General features: G+C 43.5%; 2 protein-coding genes and 1 long non-coding RNA gene across 5 annotated transcripts in view; 1 reads left to right on the forward strand and 2 right to left on the reverse strand.

The window, feature by feature from the left end:
• Positions 1-3,500: 3,500 nt before the first annotated feature.
• LOC122561016 (neuropeptide Y receptor type 4-2-like) lies at positions 3,501-5,498 on the reverse strand. Its single transcript, XM_043712291.1, has 2 exons — positions 5,368-5,498; positions 3,501-5,168 (listed from the first exon to the last, which is right to left on the reverse strand). The coding sequence occupies exon 2, from the start codon at positions 5,046-5,048 to the stop codon at positions 3,942-3,944; it is 1,107 nt and encodes a 368-aa protein (XP_043568226.1). The 5' UTR covers positions 5,049-5,168; positions 5,368-5,498; the 3' UTR covers positions 3,501-3,941.
• An 11,999-nt stretch (positions 5,499-17,497) lies between these two features.
• Positions 17,498-23,636, reverse strand: part of hells (helicase, lymphoid specific) — a 65,427-nt gene continuing 59,288 nt past the window's right edge. For all 3 annotated transcript variants that reach the window (XM_043712290.1, XM_043712289.1, XM_043712288.1), the window contains exons 20-23: positions 21,826-21,985; positions 20,990-21,086; positions 20,502-20,578; positions 17,498-17,923 (exon numbers count right to left, since the gene is read on the reverse strand). In XM_043712290.1, the coding sequence (XP_043568225.1) occupies positions 17,802-17,923; positions 20,502-20,578; positions 20,990-21,086; positions 21,826-21,985 (456 nt within the window). In that variant the 3' untranslated portion in view covers positions 17,498-17,801. The remainder of the gene's footprint in view (positions 17,924-20,501; positions 20,579-20,989; positions 21,087-21,825; positions 21,986-23,636) is intronic.
• The window catches only part of LOC122561017, a 7,676-nt gene continuing 2,346 nt past the window's right edge, over positions 18,307-23,636 (forward strand). The window contains exons 1-2 of the long non-coding RNA XR_006314883.1: positions 18,307-18,546; positions 22,299-22,300. This is a non-coding gene — a long non-coding RNA (uncharacterized LOC122561017). The remainder of the gene's footprint in view (positions 18,547-22,298; positions 22,301-23,636) is intronic.

Raw genomic sequence — 23,636 nt, forward strand, 5'->3', positions numbered from 1 at the left:
ATGTGCTGACTATTCCCAATCAATCCCTTTCTTTCCAGGTGTTGATTAATCCTGTCCCTCAGATTTATTTCCAATAAACTCCCTACCACTGATGTCAAACTAACTAGTCTGTAATTATTTGGCCCACTCCTGCTGTCTTGAACTTTAGCTAACTTTAACATTTTTCCAATAACTAATGTAAAATTCATATCTATTCTCTTATTCTGTGTATTTCTATGTGTATTTTTAACGCCTCTCCCACACCCAGCCCAGCCTTGAAAGGTAACCATAGATGCAGGTACAAACTGAAACTGTCACAGAATCATTATGGTACAGAAGGAGGCTGTTCACCCTGGCGTGTCTGTAACCGTTCTATTTCATTTGGCTCTATTACTTCGTGACAATCTCCTGTTTATTCCCCATACCCCTGCACACCATTACTCCCCAAAATAAAACATCCAATGCCCTCTTAAATGTATCAATTGAACTGGTAGCCAGCTGTGTGGATTAGATATGCTCAGCATGGTAACAACCCTCTGGTTAGCCTCTGGACAGATGGACAGCCTGAGTATGAACAATACAGAGGCAGAAAGCCTCCAGACTCTAAAAAGACAATGTCTCTCTTCTTGCAGAGAATTAACAAAGAATTGGAAGGTAGCAAGTTATTCTCCATTTCCCTATAAGCATGTGCTTCTAACTAATGACTGAGAATGAATAGTAGGTGTGCCAAATGGCCTGTATCTTCAGTAAAGATCTGAGAGGACTTGGACTGCAGAAATTCAGAGATCAAAAGGACTTGGAAGTAGCAATAGGAGACCTCAGTGAATCCTGTGGACTGATGATATTGAACTGTGTACCATTGATTTTTTTTCTCCACGCATACCATTTTGTTTTTGTGTCTTCCTGCATTTGAGTGCAGGGGTTTAAGAAGTGGTAGAGTTTCAGTTAGTGTGTTACACTTTGGTAATTCATATTTTATTTGCCTGTGGTTAGAATTGATTTATATGTAATAAGCAGTAATTCCTTGTTAAGTACGGGAACAATGTCATTGTATCTGATTGGCTTGAGGGACTGAATGGTTTGTAATGACCTACATTTATCAGACAGAACAATTAGGGACTTTGAGTCATTTGATTATTGTGAAAATGCAGAGAGTAGCGGGGCTTGAGTATCAGTGCACTCTTCCAAATAGGTCCTGACAATTACTGTACCAAATGGCCTGCAGTGGTTCAAGAAGGCAGCTCACCACCACCTTCTCAAGGGGCAGCTAGGGGCAGGCAGTAAATGCCGGTGAAACCCATGTCCACTAAATGAATTTTTTTTTAAATCAGTGTTTCAGGTCAATGATAACTCTCCCTCCCTCAGCTCATAAAGATCATCTTACATTGAAAACCCAGCTACAACGTTTAGACGTTAGGGTGGAATGGTGGCTCAGTGGCAAGCACTACAGCCTCCCAGGGCCAGGGACTTGAATTTGATTCCAGCCTCAGGTGACTGCGTGGAGTTTACCCCGTGTCTGTATGGATTTCCTCCGGGTGCTTCAGTTTGTTCCCACAGTCCAAAGATGTGCAAATTAGGTGGATTGGCTGTGCTAAACTGCCCATAGTGTCCAGGGATGTGTAGGTTACGTGGATTAGCCATAGGAAATGCAGGGATATGGAGATAGGAGGGGATGGGTGGGTCTGGAATGGGATGTTATTCAGAGTGGTGGTAGGGACTGGATGGGCTGAATGGCCTGTTTCTGAACCATAGGGATTCAATGACTGAAAGGTGCCTCAGTAATCAAATGGTTCAGCCTGTCTTTACTTTCCATCTCATTACATTCTTCACATCAGTTCGCAGAGTCAGTACTCACTCCTCACAGGAGGATGGTGTTAAAATGCTGGCTTTGATTCATGGAGAACCTGCCATCAAATTTGGTCTAGGTTTGTAAGTTTCAGGGAAAGCTGTCCTGCCCTTCTTAACATATCAAATGTTTCACATCCAAGTGCAGACATTGTAACACAGGCAATAGTCCATGTATAGTAAGATCCCACAAGTAGTGGAGTTAGACTTGTCAGAAAAGTTGTGTTTGGATGTGGGAGAGTTAGGATTAACTTCTTGCCATGGTCAGTGACTGCCAGAAGAAGTTTTCTCCAGACTGTGGAAACTACTTTGAAGAATGGTCTCTACGATGGAAGGTAGGCTAGGGTTATCTGGAATAAAACCTAAAATTGCTGGCGAAACTCAGCAGGTATCTGTGGAGAGAGCAACAGAGTTAACACTGATTTAAGACCAATACAACTCCAAAGAGGTTGTACTGGACTCTTACATTAATTCTGTTTCTCTCTCCACAGATACTGCCAGACCTGCCGACTTTATACAACCCTTCTTGTTTTTATTTCAGATTTCCGGCATTGCAGCTTTTAATTTTTATTAATGTTTATGAAAGTAAGCTCTCAGTAAACAAACTATGCAAGCCTTTCACCTGCTTAAGTTGCAAGTGACTCAATATCACATTGTTAGGATTAGAAATTCTTTAATATATAATGTACTGGGGGAACATGTGTTATTTTGAACAGACTATGGGTCGTTTTATTTAAAAAAAGCCCTGAAATTGCTGGAGAAACTCAGCAGGTATCTACCGAGAGCAGCAGAGTTAACACTGATTTAAGACCAATACAACTCCAAAGAAGTTCTACTGGACCTAAACGTTGATTCTGTTTCTCTCTCCACAGATGCTGTGTCACTAGATGTTTGTGACATTAGCATCTTAACGGCAGTGCTCTTGTTTTTCAGGAAAATTCCGTTCCCGACAGGTCATGGGGCTAAAGTTACATTGTAGGAGTGGAAATGGAACTTGCACACGATCCCAGTCCTTTCAGGAAGCTTTCTAACCCGAGTCTACTGTCACCCTTCTGTTCAAATCTCAAGCTTCTGATTAGAAACCTGTTCCTCTGCCACTTTAACAACTTCTTTTGTCACTTTCGTGAAAAGTCCTGTCCTCGCCTCTTTCTGTTTTTGGCTGGATTATTTTCCTCTGAAGTTCCCTGGGCCAGGCGCTACGTCAATGCAAGTGTGTTGAGTCAGATACTTTGCAGGGGATGGCATTGGGCGGAAGCGAGAGCTCATTCCCATAAACAATTTTCACCCGGTCAGCTAGAGGCTGCGTTGGTATTAAAATAAGAGAATAATCTAAACAAATCCGCAAGAAATCAAAGGCAGGGTGACACCAAGTTCCCCAGAAGTTCCGTGTGATAGGCTAGCCCACATACTCATTACTGTTTAACCCTTCAGAAGGTCAGGTATGCAGGGATCTCGCTCTCTCCGCTAATGTATGATTGGGGTGGTAACAGCTAAAAGCTGTGGGTCTAATATCTCGGATTATGTTCCTGTCCGCCCTCTATATTTAAATAATTAATCCCTTTCAAATCAGCAGGAGGGACAGAGTGAAGCTCACCTCATAAAAACATAACACCGCGAACTATTTTACAGCCGCAGAAGTAACTATTGACAAAATGAAACCAAACATTGTAGACGGTTGTTTCCCTCTTTATTTGGGACATTCTTGCGATCAGACTGGTGCTGCATATTTCCAGTGTGTTTCGGCCGTACAGAAAGGAAGGTGTTAACGCAGAATGTAGCGGATCCAAGTGAGAATCTCATTGCTGATAAATAGAGGCACGTTCCAATAAATGGGAATGTTACACTAACGGATTCTCAAAATTAAACGAACTCAGTTTTGCAATGGGTTTTTTTGCTGCTAGCTGGAAGGTTTGAACCCGAAAACTGGGGAGCCCTGTCCAATTTCGGTTGAAATACAATTGCTATCAGAGACGCTTCATTTCACAGACCACGTTTTGATATTTCAGACGTAATTAAAGAGGTGAGATCTAACACAGAACAAACCAAAGCAGTGTTTATGTGTCCCATTCCCAAGCCTTCTTTCAGTCTGAGCGCTTTCTGTTGGACCAGTGTGTTCATCATTTGCTCCTGCAACTGAGTCTGAGAGAGGCCTTGGAGAGTTCAGTGTTCATGGTGGACAGGGGGAAGTGCTCGCCATCTTCTTTGCTGCTCCATCTGCACCTCAGGATAATGCTCCGGAGCTCCTCCTTGAAGTTATTGTTCAGGAAGCCGTAGATGATGGGGTTGATGCAGGTGGAAACCATACCCGCCAGGTGACACAGGGAGAAGATGAGATTGTGCTGACAGTGCATTACTATTTGCACATCCCAGTCCATGACCGCGTTGAAAACATGCAGCGGGAACCAGCAGATCCCAAAGCCCACCACCAAGAAGCCCAGCAGCAGGGTGATCCGCCGGCTGTTCGCCAGTTTGCGGTTCTCCTCGCCTGCTCTGTCCTGCAAGTCCCTCCTTGTCCTAAGCCTCCAGTATATCCTGCCGTAACAGACTGTAATGAAAGCCAGAGGCACACAGTACTGGAAGGCGAGCAGCCAGGTGGTGTAAACCAGCTTCTGCTCCCTGGATGGCCAGGACTCTGTACAGACTGCCTCCTTCACCAGGGGCGCCAGGGGAACAGGAAGATCCAAGAAAGGTTCATCCGTGAGGACATGAAAAAACACAAAGGGCAGGGAGACGGCACAGGCCAGGCTCCAGGTGAGCAGCAGCGCCAGGTAAGCTTGAGGGACACTGGGTTTCCAGCCGGTGGGGTGCAGAATGAGTTGATGCCTTTCCAGAGCAATCATGACCAGGGAAAGCACAGACACTGTCACCGACAGGCACTGGAAAAACGGCACCGTCTTACACAGCACTTCACCAAAAGCCCAATAGTCCATGAGGGTATAGGCCACTGTGAAAGGCAGGCAGAAGACACAGATGGTCAGATCGGACAGCGACAGGTTGGCGATCAGCAAGTTGGTCACGTTGTTCCTCTGCTGCCTGGCGATCACACAGATCAGGGAGATGTTTCCCAGTAAACCTACGACCAGCACGGCACTGTAAGATGCCAGCAGGAAGACGGTGAGGGCCGCTGATGCTGGGCACGGATTACCAAAATCCAGAAAGCGCCCCCAGCCCGTGGCATTGCCAGAGATGGAGGCATTGGCAGATGGCAGAATTGGAGCCTCCATGGCCCGGGATGGTTGGTATTGCCTTTCCCGCGGTCACTGTCAAACACCGGAGGGGATTGTATACCGGGTCAACATGACTGTCTCTTTCACACCGTGAGTGCAGCCAGCATTGATCGGGAACTGTGGAGAAAATCACAATTTCCACCAGTTAGCTATAGATATAACGGAATTCAGTGAGACGTTTATCTAGAACAGGCTCCCTCCTAACTCTAATCCTTCACTGATGCACTTTCCAACTGTGTCTCGAACACTCTTTAGTTCAGAGTGTGGTGACTATATAACATCCAGGTGCGGAGAATAGCGACAAAGTATCTCTTACCGTTGACTTTGATGTTGGGGCAGTCCTGCGTTAAGAGTTCAACCTTCCGAGACAGCTCAGAGCAGGAAGCACAAGACGGAGCTTTCCAGAGCGCTGTGTTTGCAGTCTGTGTGATCGCGGGGCGCTGTTTGGAAATGATCAGTGATGGTGAGCCCCTGTGTGTTGAGTCACTAAACACCACCGCCCTCTCTCGGAATGGGAAGCTTGGAAATGACTTCATCCCCCTGTATTTCATGTTCCTCCCGATTTCTTCCAAATGCCGATTGTTCCAGTGTATCTTAGTGACTTCACTGAGAGCGTGTTGGGCTGGGAGTGTTGGCCCATTCACCCGCATTGGGAAAATATCTCCCATACCGCCCAGGTTTTTGGGGGGAGATTCGAAACTGCAGCCTCTGGCTCAGGGAAAGGATCATTCCCCACTGCACCAGGTAGCCAGCGGCTTGAATCTGTAAACTGTACATTTTGCCCATCAATTCGGTGGATTCCCAAGGATGTTGCCAGGGTTGGAGGATTTGAGCTATAGGGAGAGGCTGAACAAGCTGGGGCTGTTTTCCCTGGAGCGTCGGAGGCTGAGAGGGGACCTTACAGAGGTTTACAAAATCCTTAAGGGCATGGACAGGGTAAATAGGCAAAGTCTTTTCCCTGGGGTCGTGGAGTCCAGAACTAGAGGGCATAGGTTTAGGGTGAGAGGGGAAAGATATAAAAGAGACCTAAGGGGCAACCTTTTCACACAGAGGGTGGTACGTGTATGAAATGAGCTGCCAGAGGAAGTGGTGGAGGCTGGTACAATTGCAACATTTAAAAGGCATCTGGATGGGTATATGAACAGGAAGGGTTTGGAGGGATATGGGCCGGGTGCTGGCAGGTGGGACTAGATTGGGTTGGGATAGCTGGTCAGCATGGACAGGTTGGACCGAAGGGTCTGTTTCTGTGCTGTACATCTATGTCTCTGATCTTTTGAAGCTCTTGTGTCAGGGATGTTTCTCTTCCCCATTAACCCTGAAAGATGTTTCTCTTGCCCATTAACCCTGAAAGATGTTTCTCTTGCCCATTAACCATGAAAGATGTTTCTCTTGCCCATTAACCCTGAAAGTTGTTTGATTCGAAGTTGTTCTGCGAAACTGCATTTATTGATGTGTGTTTAAACATTGCGCGTATTTATTATTTATTTAATCACGATCGTGAATTTGGATTATAAATAAAAACAGAAAATGCCTCAAACACTGGGGGCGGGGAAGCCGAGATCACCAAGCATTCGTAGGAAGCATCTCAGGAAACCGACTGGCAAAAAGACAGCTGTGGAGATTGGGAACGTTAGGAAACTGGGGCAAAAGAAAATAGATGGGATTAAACAGCAGGATGTGACACAAGAGGGATGAGGTTACTGGTGAATGCATCAGCATAATCTCTAACAGCAGCAGCTGCTGGGACTGTGGTCAATTTCAAGAGTTTGACTTTGTGGGACTAATCGGCATTGTCCAGGGCTCTGGCTCCGTCCCGTCCCGTCAGGAGCACCAAAACAGATCAGGGTCACACTTGGAGACAGAATTAAGGTGTCCACAAATGTAAGCATCCCATGTGTTTGGTCACCACAAGGTAGAGGAGACAACACCAGGAACAGTCTACCATAGAAATAGCTGTCTCATACTTCAGCAGTATGTGGACCCTGTAAAGTGAATAAGCAAATCTGAGTGGTTAGAAGAAGGACATGTAAACAACTGACTCATCCAAAAAAATGGCATAAGCACATTTTTAATCGTTAGTTCAAATTTTTAACATTTGGTGTTAATGAAAAGGTATCAAGGGTTTCCAAGTTATCCAATCAGTGATAAAACCTAACAGTAGTGACCCACCCATTCCGCTCTAACCCCCTAATAAATCTGTGAATTTAGCTTCGTTAAATTGTTTTGCAATCTTGAACACACGTGACTATCGTTTTATTTTCAGCATTTTAATTGGTGCACTAAAGTGGAAAATGACTTTTAAAACAAATTACTAAATCTCATTGTGTGCTGGTCTAATGCTTTGTTCAAGCAGTGGGAGGAAATGTTTGTAGACCGCGTAGCACCGAGGTCTGTGTAAAGTGAGATTTGGCAGGTAGTTGATTGGTGACATAGAAGAAGAATACATAGAAGAATACAGCGCAGTACAGGCCCTTTGGCCCTCGATGTTGCGCCGATCCAAGCCCACCTAACCTATACTAACCCACTATCCTCCATATACCTATCCAATGCCCGCTTAAATGCCCATAAAGAGGGAAAGTCCACCACTGCTACTGGCAGGGCATTCCATGAACTTACGACACGCTGAGTGAAGAACCTACCCCTAACATCAGTCCTATATCTACCCCCCCTTAATTTAAAGCTATGCCCCCTCGTAATAGCTGACTCCATACGTGGAAAAAGGTTCTCACGGTCAACCCTATCTAAACCCCTAATCATCTTGTACACCTCTACCAAGTCACCCCCAAACCCTCTTTTCTCCAATGAAAACAGCCCCAAGTGCCTCAGCCTTTCCTCATACAATCTTCCTACCATACCAGGCAACATCCAGGTAAACCTCCTCTGCACCCGTTCCAGTGCCCCACATCCTTCCTATTGTATGGCGAACAAAACTGCACACAATACTCCAGATGCAGCCGCACCAGAGTCTTATACAACTGCATCATGACCTCAGGACTCCGGAACTCAATTCCTCGACCAATAAAAGCCAGTACGCCATATGCCTCCCTCACCGCACTATTTACCTGGGTGGCAACTTTCAGAGATCTGTGTACATGGACACCAAGATCCCTCTGCTCATCCACACTACAAGTATCCGACCATTAGCCCAGTACCCCATCTTTTTGTTATTCTTCCCAAAGTGAATCACCTCACACGAAGCTACATTGAATTCCATTTGCCACCTTTCTGCCCAGCTCTGCAGCTTCTCTATATCCTGCTGTAACCTGCCACATCCTTCCTCACTGTCAACAACCCCTCCGACTTTCGTATCATCCGCAAACTTGCTCACCCAACCTTCTAACCCCTCTTCCAGGTCATTTATAAAAATGACAAACAGCAATGGTCCCAAAACAGATCCTTGCGGAACACCGCTAGTGACGGCACTCCATGAAGAAACTTTGCCATCAACTACTACCCTCTGTCTTCTTCCAGCCAGCCAACTCCTAATCCAAACCTCCAACTCACCCTCAATGCCATATCTCCGTATCTTCTGCAGTAGCCTACCATGGGGAACCTTATCAAACGCCTTACTAAAATCCATATATACCACATCTACCGCTTTCCCCAAGTGTTTTTGACTTGGGTTTACAAGGGTTTATCATTGAAGGTGACACTTCTAAATTAAATACAAATAAATGTCATACATCTCATATTATCTCATGGTTGTGGTGAATTGATTTAAGATTTTAAGGAATAGCTTTTTACAAATTAAAACAGGAAAACCAGAGTTTGGAACACAAGTATAAGTTGTCTTGAGTTGCTGGGGAGTACAGTGGCTGTAATCTGCCAATTGTGTTGATGTTCAGTGTTTTGGAAGCACTCTGATTTATTCCGTGTTGAAGATTGGGGTAACTGCATCTAGAGGTGACAACGTTTCAGCTGTCACAAATATATAGTCTGGGAATGATGATCAGTCACTTTGGAAATACCATGATCTGATAGAGATCCTGGTATGTACTGCACATTTAAATCGCCATTGTGGTATTTGATGAATTAAACTTTCCTGATCACAGATTAACAATCCAGACATGAGGGTACAGATCCTAAAGGATTTTGTGAAGCAGCATTTCCCAGCCACACCTCTCCTCGACTATGCGCTAGAAGTGGAGAAGATTACTACCTCCAAGGTATGGAACCTACACAGGAACCTGAAAACTGGTCAGCAAATAACCTATCTTCCACAGACTTCAGTTCTATCGGGGATTGAGTGATGAATATTAATTCAGCTGTAGAAATTTCAAAACTGATTTTGGTAACTCTGATCAAGGCCTTCAGAGTTTTGGTAGGGAAGGAAGCAGCGCCTTCATTGGAATTACCTGGAACAATCCTTTCAGAATAGCTCAAATTTTATTTTAGACTTTGATTAACTTCAGTTTGAGTAGCTTTGTGCTGTACACTGTGGAATGTGCTTCATTGTCAGATGGCAAGTTGGTTAAATGCAGAATCTGGGCAAGCAGTCACTGAGCTGCATTTTGAGGAATGGTCACTGGACCCAAAAAATTGATTCTATTTTCTCTTCACAGATGCTGCAGAACCTGTTGATCTTTTCCAGCAACTTCTGATTTTCTGACTTACAGCATCTGCAGTACTTTCCGTTTTTTGTCACTGAATTAGCTTGTTTCCAAATTATTTGCCAACAGCATATCAATAAAATGTGGTTCTCTTTTTAAAGGAAAACTTTTCCTTAAGCAAAATCTGCAGCACAAAATGTGGTTGGATGAGCTTTCACGAGACATGCTTACGTTTTATTTTTAATAATGCAAATTCTGAAGAATTAACCATTTCTGAATTGTTGCAGTTATTAAAATCTTGCCCCATCTGTTTTTATTATTGATGTATAAATATTGTTTGAGAATTGAATGGTTACATTTTTTTTCTTTCAGAAACCAAATCTTATCCTGAATGTTGACGGTTTTATTGGTGTTGCCATGGTTGACTTGCTAAGAAACTGTGGTGCATTTACAAGGTATGTTCTCTCGGTGTAGGAAAAGTTGCACATTTTGATGTGGAACTATCTGAGGCTGTTATTGTGTCAGGAAACTCTCCTGCACACATTGAACAAACACTGACCCATCTAACGAACTTGAGCTATAGCTTTCCCAATCAATATCAGGAAAGTTAAAGTCCCCCATAACAACCAAAAGTTCCTGAAGAAGGGCCTGTGCCCGAAACGTCGAATCTCCTGTTCCCTGGATGCTGCCTGACCTGCTGTGCTGTTCCAGCAATAAAGTTTAAACTTTGATCTCCAGCATCTGCAGACCTCACTTTCTCCCCATAACAACCACCCTATTACTGTCACTCATCTCCTGAATCACCTTCCCTATCCTTTCTTCAATGATTCTAGGACTATTAGGAGGCCTGTAAAAGACTCCTAACAGGGTGACCTCACCTTTCCTATTCCTAACCTCAGCCCAAACTACCTCAGATGGCAAGTCCTCATCCATCGTCCTTTCCACCACTGTAATACTATCTTTGACAAGCAATGCCACACCTCCCCCTCTTTTACCCCCACCTCTGACCCTACTAAAACATTTAAATCCTGGAACCTGCAACAGCCAATCCTGTCCCTGTTCTAGCCATGTTTCCATGACATTGTGACCAGTTGTGGATGTCAAAGATGATTGGGCTGGCAACAACTATGATTGGCTCCTGGGTAGCTGAGCAGATTTTGAATGCGAACTGTATGTGTAACTCTCCTTTTCTTCTAGAGTAAAAAGATCTGAAGCAAGCCAGTTTTTCTCCCAACAGTTGCTGCAAACTGTAGTCTTTAAGCAATAACTGGGAGACTGTTGCTTATGTGCTATTTCTCTGAGTTTTCTGTAAGGTGAAAGAATGTGGAGGAGGAGATTGAGGAAGTGAGTCCCAGACTGCTACGACTCCCACAGTCTACATTAGAGTGGTGCTGAAAAAGCACAGGTCAGGCAGCATCCGAGGAGCAGGAAAATCAACGTTTCGGGCAAAAGCCTCTATTCCTGATGAAGGGCTTTTGCCCGAAACGTCGATTTTCCTGCTCATTGGATGCTGCCTGACCTGCCGTGCTTTTCCAGCACCACTCTAATCTAGACTCTGGTCTCCAGCATCTGCAGCCCTTGTTTTTACCTACGACTCCCATAGCCAGAGCCCAGTCTCTCCATCAAACCGCTGCTGAATTATAGCAACCAATCAGAAAAGGACCTGAGAAAATTCTGATTGCAATCCAAAAAAATGTGTTTAGATTAGATTAGATTATATTACAGTGTGGAAACAGGCCCTTCGGCCCAACAAGTCCACACCGACCCGCCGAAGCGAAACCCACCCATACCCCTACATTTACCCCTTACCTAACACTACGGGCAATTTAGTATGGCCAATTCACCTGACCCTGCACATCTTTGGACTGTGGGAGGAAACCGGAGCACCCGGAGGAAACCCACGCAGACACGGGGAGAACGTGCAAACTCCACACAGTCAGTCGCCTGAGGCAGGAATTGAACCCAGGTCTCAGGCGCTGTGAGGCAGCAGTGCAAACCACTGTGCCACCCACAATGTTGCTTAGATTAATTGTATACTTAATTGATGGTACCTAGCAAGGAACTATATTGGAATTTGAATCTGTTTTTCAGTATGATGGCGGCTACGTACACTCAAGACAACCAATCATTTTACAAAATGCAGAGAGTGAATATAAGTAAAAGAATCTTCACCGAGAGGGTGGTGAATCGGTTTTTACTTAAACCTGTATCCTTTGTTGTGGCTTGGTAAGTCTTTTCTTCATTTGTACATTGTCAACGTACAGAGATTTATGTTTTCCTGTAATTTGATTTAATCCTACATATTGTGATCAGACTACAATACCAAGGAAGCAGTGCAGCCAATAGCCTACAACTTATTGGATGGGGTGTTTTCCTATTTGCATTAACACAAAAATTTTCCACTCCGTGGGTTAAGGTGCATAGATGAGGGACTATCTCTCATGTTTATGCAATATGGGCACCACTAAACCAGTGTCAGTTGTCCATTCCTAATTGGGGGGAAAAGCGATGCTGGATATCAGAGTCGAAGAGTGTGGAGCTGGAAAAGCCCAGCCAGTCAGGCAGCATCCGAGAAGCAGAAGGCTTCATTCTTGATGGAGAGCTTATATCTGAAACGTCAATTCTTCTGCTCCTCAAATGCTGCCTGACCAGCTGGGCTACACTTTTTGACTCCATTCCTAATTGCCCTGGATCTGCATTCCCACAGGGACACTCACAGCATTATTAGATTAGATTAGATTAGATTACTTACAGTGTGGAAACAGGCCCTTCGGCCCAACAAGTCCACACCGACCTGCCGAAGCGTAACCCACCCATACCCCTACATTTACCCCTTTTAACCTAACACGACGGGCAATTTAGCATGGCCAATTCACCTGACCCGCACATCTTTGTGACTGTGGGAGGAAACCGGAGCACCCGGAGGAAACCCACGCAGACACGGGGAGAATGTGCAAACTCCACACAGTCAGTCGCCTGAGTCGGGAATTGAACTCGGGTCTCTGGCGCTGTGAGGCAGCAGCGCTAACCACTGTGCCACCGTGCCGCCCACTAAACACACCGCCCAGCGATTAATTGAAAATGGCACAAAAGCAAACACTGACTTATCTGCATATGCATACAGGATTTTCCAGATTTTGTCCCAGCAACAGTAAAGGAACACCAAGTCAGGAGCGTGAGCAGCTTAGAGGGGAACAAGCAGATATGGTATTCTCATTTATCTGCTGCCCTTCTCCTAGCTGGGAGGGATGGTGGGTTTGGATGCTTCCCACACAAGAACTTTGGCAACTGTTTGCAGCACTGTTGCAGATGGTATACACAGCAGTTCCTGAGCTTCAGTGGCAGAGGAAGTGAATATTGAAGGTGGTGGTTGTGCTGCCAGTCAAGCAGGCTGCTTAATGGATGGTGTCAAGGTTTGAGAGTTCCGGAGCTACACACATTCAGGCAAGTGGAGAGCATTCCATCTATGACTTTGGAGCTCAATTATTGATGTAGATTAATTGAAAATGGCACAAAAGCAAACACTGACTTATCTGCATATGCATACATTTTTTAGATACAAAAAGAGGTTACATATCACATTTATCTTAGCTGAATCCAATTTGTCAATTTTGCCAAACAAATCAATATTTAGAATAGTGGCAGGCAACCAGTTGCAGCTGTCAAATCATCCATGACCTTACTGAATGGTAGCATCGGCTCAAGGGGCCAAACAGCCTATTCCAATTTCTATATTAAAATACTTATTTAAAATCCAACCTGACTCATCTGAAACTATATTGTGTGCCTTTCAATTTCATTAAATACAAAGAATTGAGACTTCAATGCAGAGACATCAGGGATAGTAACCACTACCTGAAGCTGAAAAATTATAGAAATCACATTCACACACATTCCCCTACTTTATTCAGCTCTGTAATAACTTTGATCAGGTAAGTCAGACCCATTACAAATCCATATCAGATGTCATTATCAGCTGAGTATCCAATTACCAGATCGCCCAAAAAAATCTACCAACCAATTAACAAGGACTGCCCAGGAGAGGCAGTACATCAGTAAAAGGGGGCAAGTTAATGTTCATTAGATTAGACTACCTACAATGTGGCAACAGGCCCTTTAGCCCAACAAGTCCACACCGACGATCCAAACAGTAACCCACCCAAACCCATTTCCCTCTTGACTAATACACCTAACACTATGGGCAATTTAACATGGCCAATTCGCCTGACCTGCACATTAGATTAGGTTAGATTACTTACAGTGTGGAAACAGACCCTTCGGCCCAACAAGTCCACACCAACCCTCCGAAGAGCAATCCACCCCAACCCATTCCCCTACATTTACCCCTTCACCGAACACTACGGGCAATTTAGCATAGCCAATTCACCTAACCTGCACATCTTTGGACTGTGCGAGGAATCCCACACAGACACGGGGAGAATGTGCAAATCCACACAGACAGTCCAGTCCCCCAGACTGGAATCGAACCGGGGACCCTGGTGCGGTGAAACGGTAGTGCTAGCCACTGAGCCAACATGCCACCCCTTCTTTATATTCCTACTTTCTCCCTTTAGTGCCTTTAAAATCTTTCCTGGATATATTAAGGGACTTGACCCCCCACAAACTTCTGATAGTAGATATTTCCATAGATTCACTGCCCTTTGATTTCTCCTTATCTCAGTCCTAAATGGTATCCATATCCCCTCATTCTAGATTTCAGTGTGGAAGCAGGTCATTTGGCCCATAGCAACCCTTTAAAGAGCATACCACCCAAACCACCTCCTTACAAGGTAGAAAGTAATTTATGTAATGATAGGCAATAAATGCTGTCCAGCCAGTGACACCACATCCCAGGAAAAACAACAAATGATAAACTAGCAATTGGCTATGAGCTGATATTAAAGGTACCTGCCATTTTTCTGAAATTATTATTTTAGCAACATTCACATCAAGAGATCTTTGCAAAATTATTAATACAAGTTGTTAAATCCACATGTTGAATGTTAAATGTTTTTTTTCTTTCATTCATTCTCTCAATGTGGACTTTGATGGCTGGGCTCGCATCTGTCACCCATTATATTGTCCTTGAGACAGTTGCAATGGCCTGCTTTCTTGAAACACTGCAGTCCATGTGACATAGGTACTCCCACAATGGTGTTTAGGAAGGGAATACAAGGATTTCACCCAGCAACATGGAAAGAATGACAGTATAGTGCCAAATGAAAATGTTGTCCAGCTTGGACCAGAACATGGTGGTAGGGAATTGGGAAAAAAAAACGTTTGGAAGGTGCTGTGTTGGTGATGAAATGATTGGGTATTTAAGGAGGTGGATATGGTGCTAATCAAAAAGCTTGCATTGTACTGGGGGGTGTCAAGTATCCTGAATGTCATCATAACTACAGCCATCCAGATAAGTGAAACATTTAGCACCTTTCAGGGTCTACATAGTTCCTTACTTCTGTTTCTGCAGGAAGTGGTGGGTGCAGGTACAGTTACAATGTTTAAAAGATAAAGTGCACAAATAAGAAACATTTGGAGTGATACAGGCCAAGTACAGGCAGGTGGGACTAGTTTAGTTTGGGATTATGGTTGGGATGGACTAGTTGGCAGAAGGATGTGTGTTTCCATGCTATATGATTTTATAGCAGGACAGGCTGAAGAGGCCAAAAAAAGTCACTTCCACCTGCGCCCAACTTGTCTGTTTGTATGTTAATTCAGGAATGGCAATGAGAGTCAAGGGAAGATAATCAGGTGCCCTCTAGCTGGCAATTGCCATTGCTGGTAAAATCATGAAAGTAAGTCCTACATTGAGGAAGTTAAAATGTCAGAGCGGTCAGTTCCATGCTTTACTTCTCTTTCAGGGCACATTGGGGACTTTAGGGTTAAAAATCTCACTACCAAAAAACTTACTGCAACAACATGTGAAAGCCTGTACTCTTTCAATCCACACAAGGAGTTACCTTTGTCCTTTCCAGACAGAACTAATAGCCCTGGCCCCAACCCAGTTAACAGCCTCCCCCTCCCATTGTCTTACTTCCCCTCCATATTAGCATAGGTATGTGAATCCCCCAGTTACCCCTCCTCCATATTAGCATAGGTATGAGTTCCCCATATGTAGCAGGCAAAACCTTTCTGCTTTAATTGCTTTCCGTTAACACATAATCATGGATGATATGATAATCGGTTTCTATAGTCCATTCACACTTTATTACAGGTCATTGACATTCATCAAGTTTTGTAAAATCATAATGACCTATTTTAAGTTATGTGATGTCAATCATCCATGTGACTGATAAATCTTTGTTCAATTCCTATAAAATATACTGTCTCTGGGTGTAAGGCAGAGATTTGGGAAGAAGAGTTGCTACAAGTAGGCAGTCAGCTACTTTAGTGACGCTTTGAATCTCTCGACGGCTGTATGATAATAAAGCTACCACTGTTAAACAGAAAATTTGTGTCATCTGGATTAGTGGAACAAAGCAGACACCAACAATACCACACCTCAAACTGAAGCTTGACGTTATCCAGCTCTTCTGGTTTCTGGATGTGGACTGTGCTGTATCTGAGGAGTTACAAGCCTTTCAGCATAAAGAATGCCACAGCTTTCCCATTACAAATGTACATAAATGCTCAGAGATGTTAAATTCACCAGAAAGAAAACAATGCTGTAGGATAGAGTATAGGAAATTGGAATTGCAGAATGGAATAAAAACTAGTACTGTGACAACTTGAAAAATTTATTTCTAATAAAAAAAACTTATTTTGTTTTTTTTTACAGTTTGTACATCAGCATTCCACATACATCAGGGATTGAAGTTTGCGACAAGGAGAAGGTCCATGCTCTTGACAATGCTGAGGAATTCTGGTCTTTACAAGCAGAAATCAGTCTCCTATTTGTAGTGCTCTAAGCAGCTGTTTACAGAAAGTCTTGACTAAGCTGTATTTAAAGCTGCAGAATATAGGTCCTACAAACTTTATCCCCATACTTTCTGTAGGCCCTGGTTTAATCCTTTTGTGCAAATATCCAAACCCAAATGGTTTTGAAAGAAACAGCAGCATGACTCTTGCCTGAAGAAACTAAAATCTCAAGGGTTGCATTTCCTAGTTGGCATACATCATGATTACAATTACACAGCCTCTTCTCCTTCTGCTCATCTCACACTGCTGCTGCCAAAGGCATTATGCAAAGGGAAGAAAATCCACACCGTTCCCAATAGCCAGCTTTCTAAGGATTTTTGATGTTACTGGAGGTAGGATTCAATGTTAGGCTTTCTCTCACAGTCCTAGATTCAAAGAAGAGGTTGCATATTGCAAATGAAAAAGCAAGTGGATTGAACAGTGCGTAGTAAGACTTCCACTTCAGCTCTGCTCTCCTGGTATTCTGACTGAAATGGTGCTTGGGTTCTTGTGGAAATGAGTAAGTTATGCTGGCAGCCCCTAACCGCATTGATTAACCTGGGTTTAGAAAGAAACCAGACTGCTGTCTAACAATTTTAATAAATTTCACCATCAGTACGTTTGATACAAAACTCAAAAAAAGTTAAGAGAAATCTCTCATTATCTGTCAGACTGGGAGACAACAAATGTGTCCTGTGGCAACCCTGGTGCTGATTTATTTAAAAACAAGGTTAAAACAGTGGTGCCAAGTTGCCTTCTAATGGTGATGGAAAGCCATGAGAATTTAAAAACATCCAGTGAAACAGTGCCAGACTGCATTCTGAATCTGATGCCTACAATCAAATGCTTGGCGTTAATTACCAACAGTAAGGCACAGTCTCGCATTCCTGGCAAACTGCATGCTGTCAACTTCCTGTTTCTCTTGAACAGCTGAGTGCAATATCTTAGAGGGTAAGAGCACAACAGGAGTGAAAACTAAACTGAATAAGTAAAAAAGCAAAAGAAGAATAAAACAATATTTATTTGCCTATACCACTTGCCCAGTGGTTAAACATTTGAAATCAAGCTCATCATTTAGAATCCAGGCAGCATTAAGTCAAACAAAAAATAATCTGCACGTATCCAGTGTGCAAAAACTTAATCACTTTCAAAGAAGTCCCACTTTAAAAACTTAATAGCAGGACACATGTCAAATCAACAACCTTAAACAGACGAATCCTCAGTCTGCACTCCAGGAGTGACATTCTTTCAAACTATTCCCTACTGGGGAGAGCAGGAAAGAGAAATGCAACTAACACCTGAATTAGGAGATGTCTCCAGCCATCTCTCTCAGCCCACATAGTTGGATTCCTGCATTCATGTCATCATTATCAAGTACTTCAAAAACTTTGTCTGTCTGTTTTTTGATTCCAGATTTCTTTTGTTCTGTAAATAAAAAACAAATTAAATACAACATATGTCACACATTGGCAAATGGTTCATGTCAACTAGCAGAATGTCTCAGAAATAAAGCGTATAAACAATATTTCAGAAGCCCTCAAGTGCACTCCTGCAGTACTTCTGCAAATCAGCACAGCTCGTTGTGTCCCCTTGCAGGAAATTTATTTTAAAAGTAGCTCATAGATGGCCCAATGGAGGGGAACAAACAACAGAATATGCATCCATGACTTTGGCTAATGCAGAGCATAATTATGCCCAATTAGATGACAGTCATATTTGGAGTCAGGAAGTTCCACCAATACCTTTACGAACATAAATTTGTAATAAGTTGACAACAAACCCCTGCTAGGGCTTCAGAATGAGTTCCCTGATTGGACTAGATTAACAGCCCCAATCAGGGATCCCTGGTTGACAGATAAAAACAGGAGTGTTGCACCCCACTGACAGGGTGTTAGAAGGATCTTGAGGATTACTTTTGCACTTCTTGCATTATTGGAAAATTCATATCACTCATTGTGTCAAACAAGAATTATGTAGAGCAATTCTTGGCCATCTGCTCCCTGCAAGCTTCTGAAAGGTTTTTCAAAAAGCCTCTGTCTGGAATAAAGGTACTGGAGATCAGAGTTGATTAGATTAGATTAGATTACTTACAGTGTGGAAACAGGCCCTTCGGCCCAACAAGTCCACACTGACCCGCCGAAGCGCAACACACCCATACCCCTACATTTACCCCTTACCTAACACTACGGGCAATTTAGCACGGCCAATTCACCTGACCTGCACATCTTTGGACTGTGGGAGGAAACTGGAGCACCCGGAGGAAACCCACGCAGACACGGGGAGAACGTGCAAACTCCACACAGTCAGTCTCCTGAGGCAGGAATTGAACCCGGGTCTCTGGCGCTGTGAGGCAGCAGTGCAAACCACTGTGCCACCGTGCCGCCCAATTGTTTCAGATTTACTCACCCCCAGTTCGAGTCCTTCACCCCAGTCCCACGGGATTTGCCCCTTTTTCCTTCTGATTGGTGTGAAGGTGTTGGAAACATGTCACTGTGTAGTGAACCTTCTTTACTAGCTTTATGTACCCCTCAATCCCCACACCTGCCCCAACATACATATACACACTGTCTGAGTCAACTTTTGGCGGTAGAATTATACCAATGGACCAGGCTGATGAGGGAGAAATTCTCTCTTCATAAAGTATTTTGCCTTTTTAATTCATAGAAACTGTTTGAATAATGGAGTGTTACATTGTACAGCAGTAGAGGACAAAATTCAAATTAAAAGTAACTGAATAAACTTTATCATTGTACAAGTTTGAAAAGTAGAACATGGAATAAATAAAATATGAGATATTGCAATGAAAAAAAAAACAGGGGTGTTTCCTGGTGGTGGAAATTGAATAAAGATTCGTGCACTTTGTGTCTCACACCTGCACACACACACACCATGGGTGCTGGGGAAAAAATAAGCACTACTGCAGTTAGCTGGTAGTGTGGGGGTTAATAAAGAGAAAAAAAAATGAACTGAGGGTCCCTTTGATGTGAAGGGCACTGCTTGTCACTGGCCACTCGGGTGTTTCCTTTCTTCCTGGTGGTGGAAATTTGAATAAAGATTCATGCACCTTGTGTCTTTCACTGTGTCTCACACCTGCACACTGGGGAAAATATAAGCACTATCGCGGTTAGGTGGTAGTGTGTGGGGTTAATATAAATTTAAAAAATAAAAAAAAAATAAACAGGACTGTCAGGGGTTCTGTTCACTCTGACAGTTGGGAAAAAAACCCAAAAAAAAAACAGGAGCATCCAACATCCTGACACTCAGAGCTGGCTCTGAGGGAACTAGATCAGTGTGTGCGCAAGGACTCTCCTCCTTGAAGGTGTCTGAGAGGAAGGGGACTGTCCCTGAACCAGCTGCCCAAAAAAAAAACACAGGAGTGTTCACACAGCATTTGCCTTTGATGTGAAGGGCACTGCTTGTCACTGGCCACTCGGGTGTTTCCTTCCTTCCTGGTGGTGGAATATAAATAAAGATTTACACACTTGTTGTTTTTCGACAGCTGCACACACACCACATGGGTTCTGGGGAAAAATAAGCACTGCCACTGTTAGGCAGTAGTATGGGAGAAAATAGAAACAAAAGGGGAAAAAAAAGAAAATAGAAATATATAAGAACAAAGTGGAAAAAAAACAGGAGTATTCACGCAGCATTGCTTTCTCTCAAGAAAGGCACTGCTTGTCACTGACCATTCAGTTGTTTTCTTTCTTCCTGGTGATGGAATATAAATAAAGATTTGTGGTCTTGCTCTCCTTCACTGTGTTCTACACATGCACGCACACCACATGGGTGCTGGGGGAAAATAAGCACCACCGCTGTTAGGTGGGTAGTGTGGGGAAAAACTTTAAAAAAAAACAAGAGAGTCAAAGGAAAAAGAAAAAAACCAGAGGTATCAGATATCCTGGCTCTGAGGGAACAGGATCAGCATCAAGGGTGCTCCACATGCAAGTAAAGGGTGACTTGATGTTCAACAGAAACCAGGACATGTGTTCTATTTTGAACTTACTGCTCAGGTCACTGCGGTCCATCAAGATCTGAAGTTCACCGTCACTTATCACTTGATCAGTGGATCCCTTCACCTCTCTGTGGGAACAAGTGACAAATCATGTCAGACAAGTGAGGTTTGTGATGAACTAATAGCCTGCATTTAACCAGTAGTCAAATTAAGCAGGTTCAATTCCTTAATTTAAAATGGAATAACAGACTGGAAATGGTCAGCAGGTCAGGTAACACTTAAGGTCTGTAGCTGCAAATCATTAGCAGTTTGGCTCCCTCCGGTTGTTACCAGTCCAGCCACATATGTTCTGCTTTATTTCAGGATTCTGGAAAGGAGACATTATCAATATAACAAGGAGGACAAGTGTGTAATCTTAGACGGAAGCCAAATTCAGGATCAACTGTAAACACGGCAGACAACTTTGAGACAGAATGGGAACCTAGGCCCCCGAAGTGTTGAGAAATGCCCAAAGGGTTAAACAATCTAATCTACTTTACCTTTCATGATCCCGAGACTTCAGCAACTCTATCAGCTCTGTAGAATCTAGACAGCTCCTGGACTGGTTCAATCCTGACTTGCCCCCTTTGAACTTATCTGAACAAGAATGAAGAAAGACCATTATGAATGAGACAGAGTACAAAGTTCTGAGGGTTTTGTGGGTAATACTGCCTTCCCTTGCATAACAGGGTGTTGTATGATTTTTAAACTTTGTCTGCCCCAATCCAACACCAGCACCTCCAGTTATTCCCCCATAACAACCTTGGTGGGGATCTAGTCTCTTTTGCAAACAGATCGGAAATATCTAATTTCCATTAATTTGCAAATAGAAAATATCATTAAAACTGGTCACAGCCTGGACAATACGGTAAATGGAAATTGTCACACTGGGTACAGGGACCCTGGCGCTGTGAGGCAGCAGTGCGAACCACTGAACCACTATGTCGCCCTAATTCGTGCCTTCCTTGCTTTCTGGGGAAGACAGAATTGCTCTACCTTAGGTTTAAATGGGAAACCCCTAACTTTTAAGTGATCTTCCCTCGTCCTCGGCGTCCCCAAAAAGGGGGGAAGCATCCTCATAGCATCCAACCGAACAGGACTCTTTGTTTTGATAATCTCAGTATTGTAAATGCCAATGGATATAGGCCCAACCTGTTTAACCTTTTATCACAAGACAATCCGGTCGTCCCAACAAACAACCTTCTCTGAATGGCTTTCAAAGAAATTAATTTTATGTAATATTCAATAATTTGGACATGGAGCAGCCAAAATGGAAAAGATTATGACCCCACGAAAGAGCAGGCAATGAACGCTAAATTATTAAACAAACACTAACTTTTATGTATCACCATCTTCTCAAGTCGCCTTTTTGCTGTGGCTTTCTCCACAATCTTCTCATCGATGGTATTGGCAGTTACCAGGCGATAAACTACAACCGGCTTAGTCTGACCAATCCGATGGCAACGATCCTGAGCCTGAAGATCTGCCTGAGGATTCTGGAAGGACACAAGTTTCACTACAGCATCTCCGTCATTCATCATCTGCCATTCAGGTAACAAATCTGAAGCAGCCACTAGCTTCCTGATATCGCTAACACTCAAAAATGTTAATGGTACTTTGGCATCAAATATAATTGCCAATGCAAACAGACATTACACCAAAGTGAGTTGTCTTAAAAAGATTCCAAGACATGAGCATCTGATACAAGATCCAGCTAACACAATGACCTGCAAAACTGGCTACTGCCTACGAATCCTCAGGGTCTTTAAAAGTGTTCATTCTTCAAGTTAAATCAGTGATTTTACTCAGCTGTGAGGTCACCCTTGTAAAATGCGATTTTTAAGACTACAAAGCCAGTACTCAACTCAAATAAAATGGACAGCTCTAAACTTACTTTAAAATATATGACTGCATCATGAATAGGCTGGGGCTGTTTTCCCTGGAGCGTCAGAGACTGAGGGGTAACCTTACAGAGGTTTATAAATACATGAGGGGCATGGATATGACAAATAGACACGGTCATTTCCATGGGGTGGGGAAAGACCAGAACTATAAAGAGCATAGAGTCAGATGTGCAGCGCAGAAACAGACCCTTTGGTCCAACTTGTCCAAGCCAACCAGTTATCCTAACCTTATCTAGTCCCATTTGCCAGCACTTGGCCTATATCCCTACAAACTGTTCCTATTCATATATCCATCCACAAGCCTTTTAAATACAGGGTGAGAGGGGAAAGGTATAATAGGGACATAAGGGGCATCTTTTTCATGCAGAGGGTGGTGTGTGTATGGAATGAGCTGCCAGATGAAGTGGTGGAGGCTGGTATAATTACAGCATTTAAAAGGCATTAGGATGGATATATGAATAGGAAGGGTTTAGAGAGATATGGGCCAGATGCTGGCAAATGGGACTAGATTTATTTAGGATATCTGGTCGGCTTGGACCGAAGGGTCTGTTTCCTTGTTGTACATCTCTATGACTCTGAAGAGGGGATAATGCCTGGACAGTCAATCAACATTTAAAGTTTTCATTAGGAAGATACTTTCCTGCAAATTCTCATGTTGAATTACATCACTCAGTTCCAAATTTCAAACAGCACAGAGTACAGATGGAATGGGGACCTTACACCCAGATTCAAACCCCACCTACTCCACAGGCAATATAATGTCTGAACAGATTGATGAGAAAATATAGAGTACAGATGGATTCTATGCAGTGTTATAGTAGAAGAATACAGCGCAGTACAGGCCCTTCGGCCCTCGATGTTGCCCTTACACCCAGATTCAAACCCCACCTACTCCACAGGCAATATAATGTCTGAACAGATTGATGAGAAAATATAGAGTACAGATGGATTCTATGCAGTGTTATAGTAGAAGAATACAGCGCAGTACAGGCCCTTCGGCCCTCGATGTTGCACCGATCCAAGCCCACCTAACCTACACTAGCCCACTATCCTCCATATGCCTATCCAATGCCCGCTTAAATGCCCATAATGAGGGAGAGTCCACCACTGCCACTGGCAGAGCATTCCATGAACTCACAACTCGCTGAGTAAAGAACCTACCCCTAACATCTGCCCTATACCTACCCCCCCTTAATTTAAAGCTATGCCCCCTTGTAAGAGCTGACTCCATACGTGGAAAAAG

The sequence above is a fragment of the Chiloscyllium plagiosum genome, chromosome 22 (assembly GCF_004010195.1).
Source record: "Chiloscyllium plagiosum isolate BGI_BamShark_2017 chromosome 22, ASM401019v2, whole genome shotgun sequence".
NCBI classification, from domain to species: domain Eukaryota; kingdom Metazoa; phylum Chordata; class Chondrichthyes; order Orectolobiformes; family Hemiscylliidae; genus Chiloscyllium; species Chiloscyllium plagiosum.

Excerpts from the sequence above, each read along its gene's own strand:
- LOC122561016 (XM_043712291.1), bottom strand. The coding sequence starts at position 5,048 with ATGGAGGCTCCAATTCTGCCATCTGCCAATGCCTCCATCTCTGGCAAT.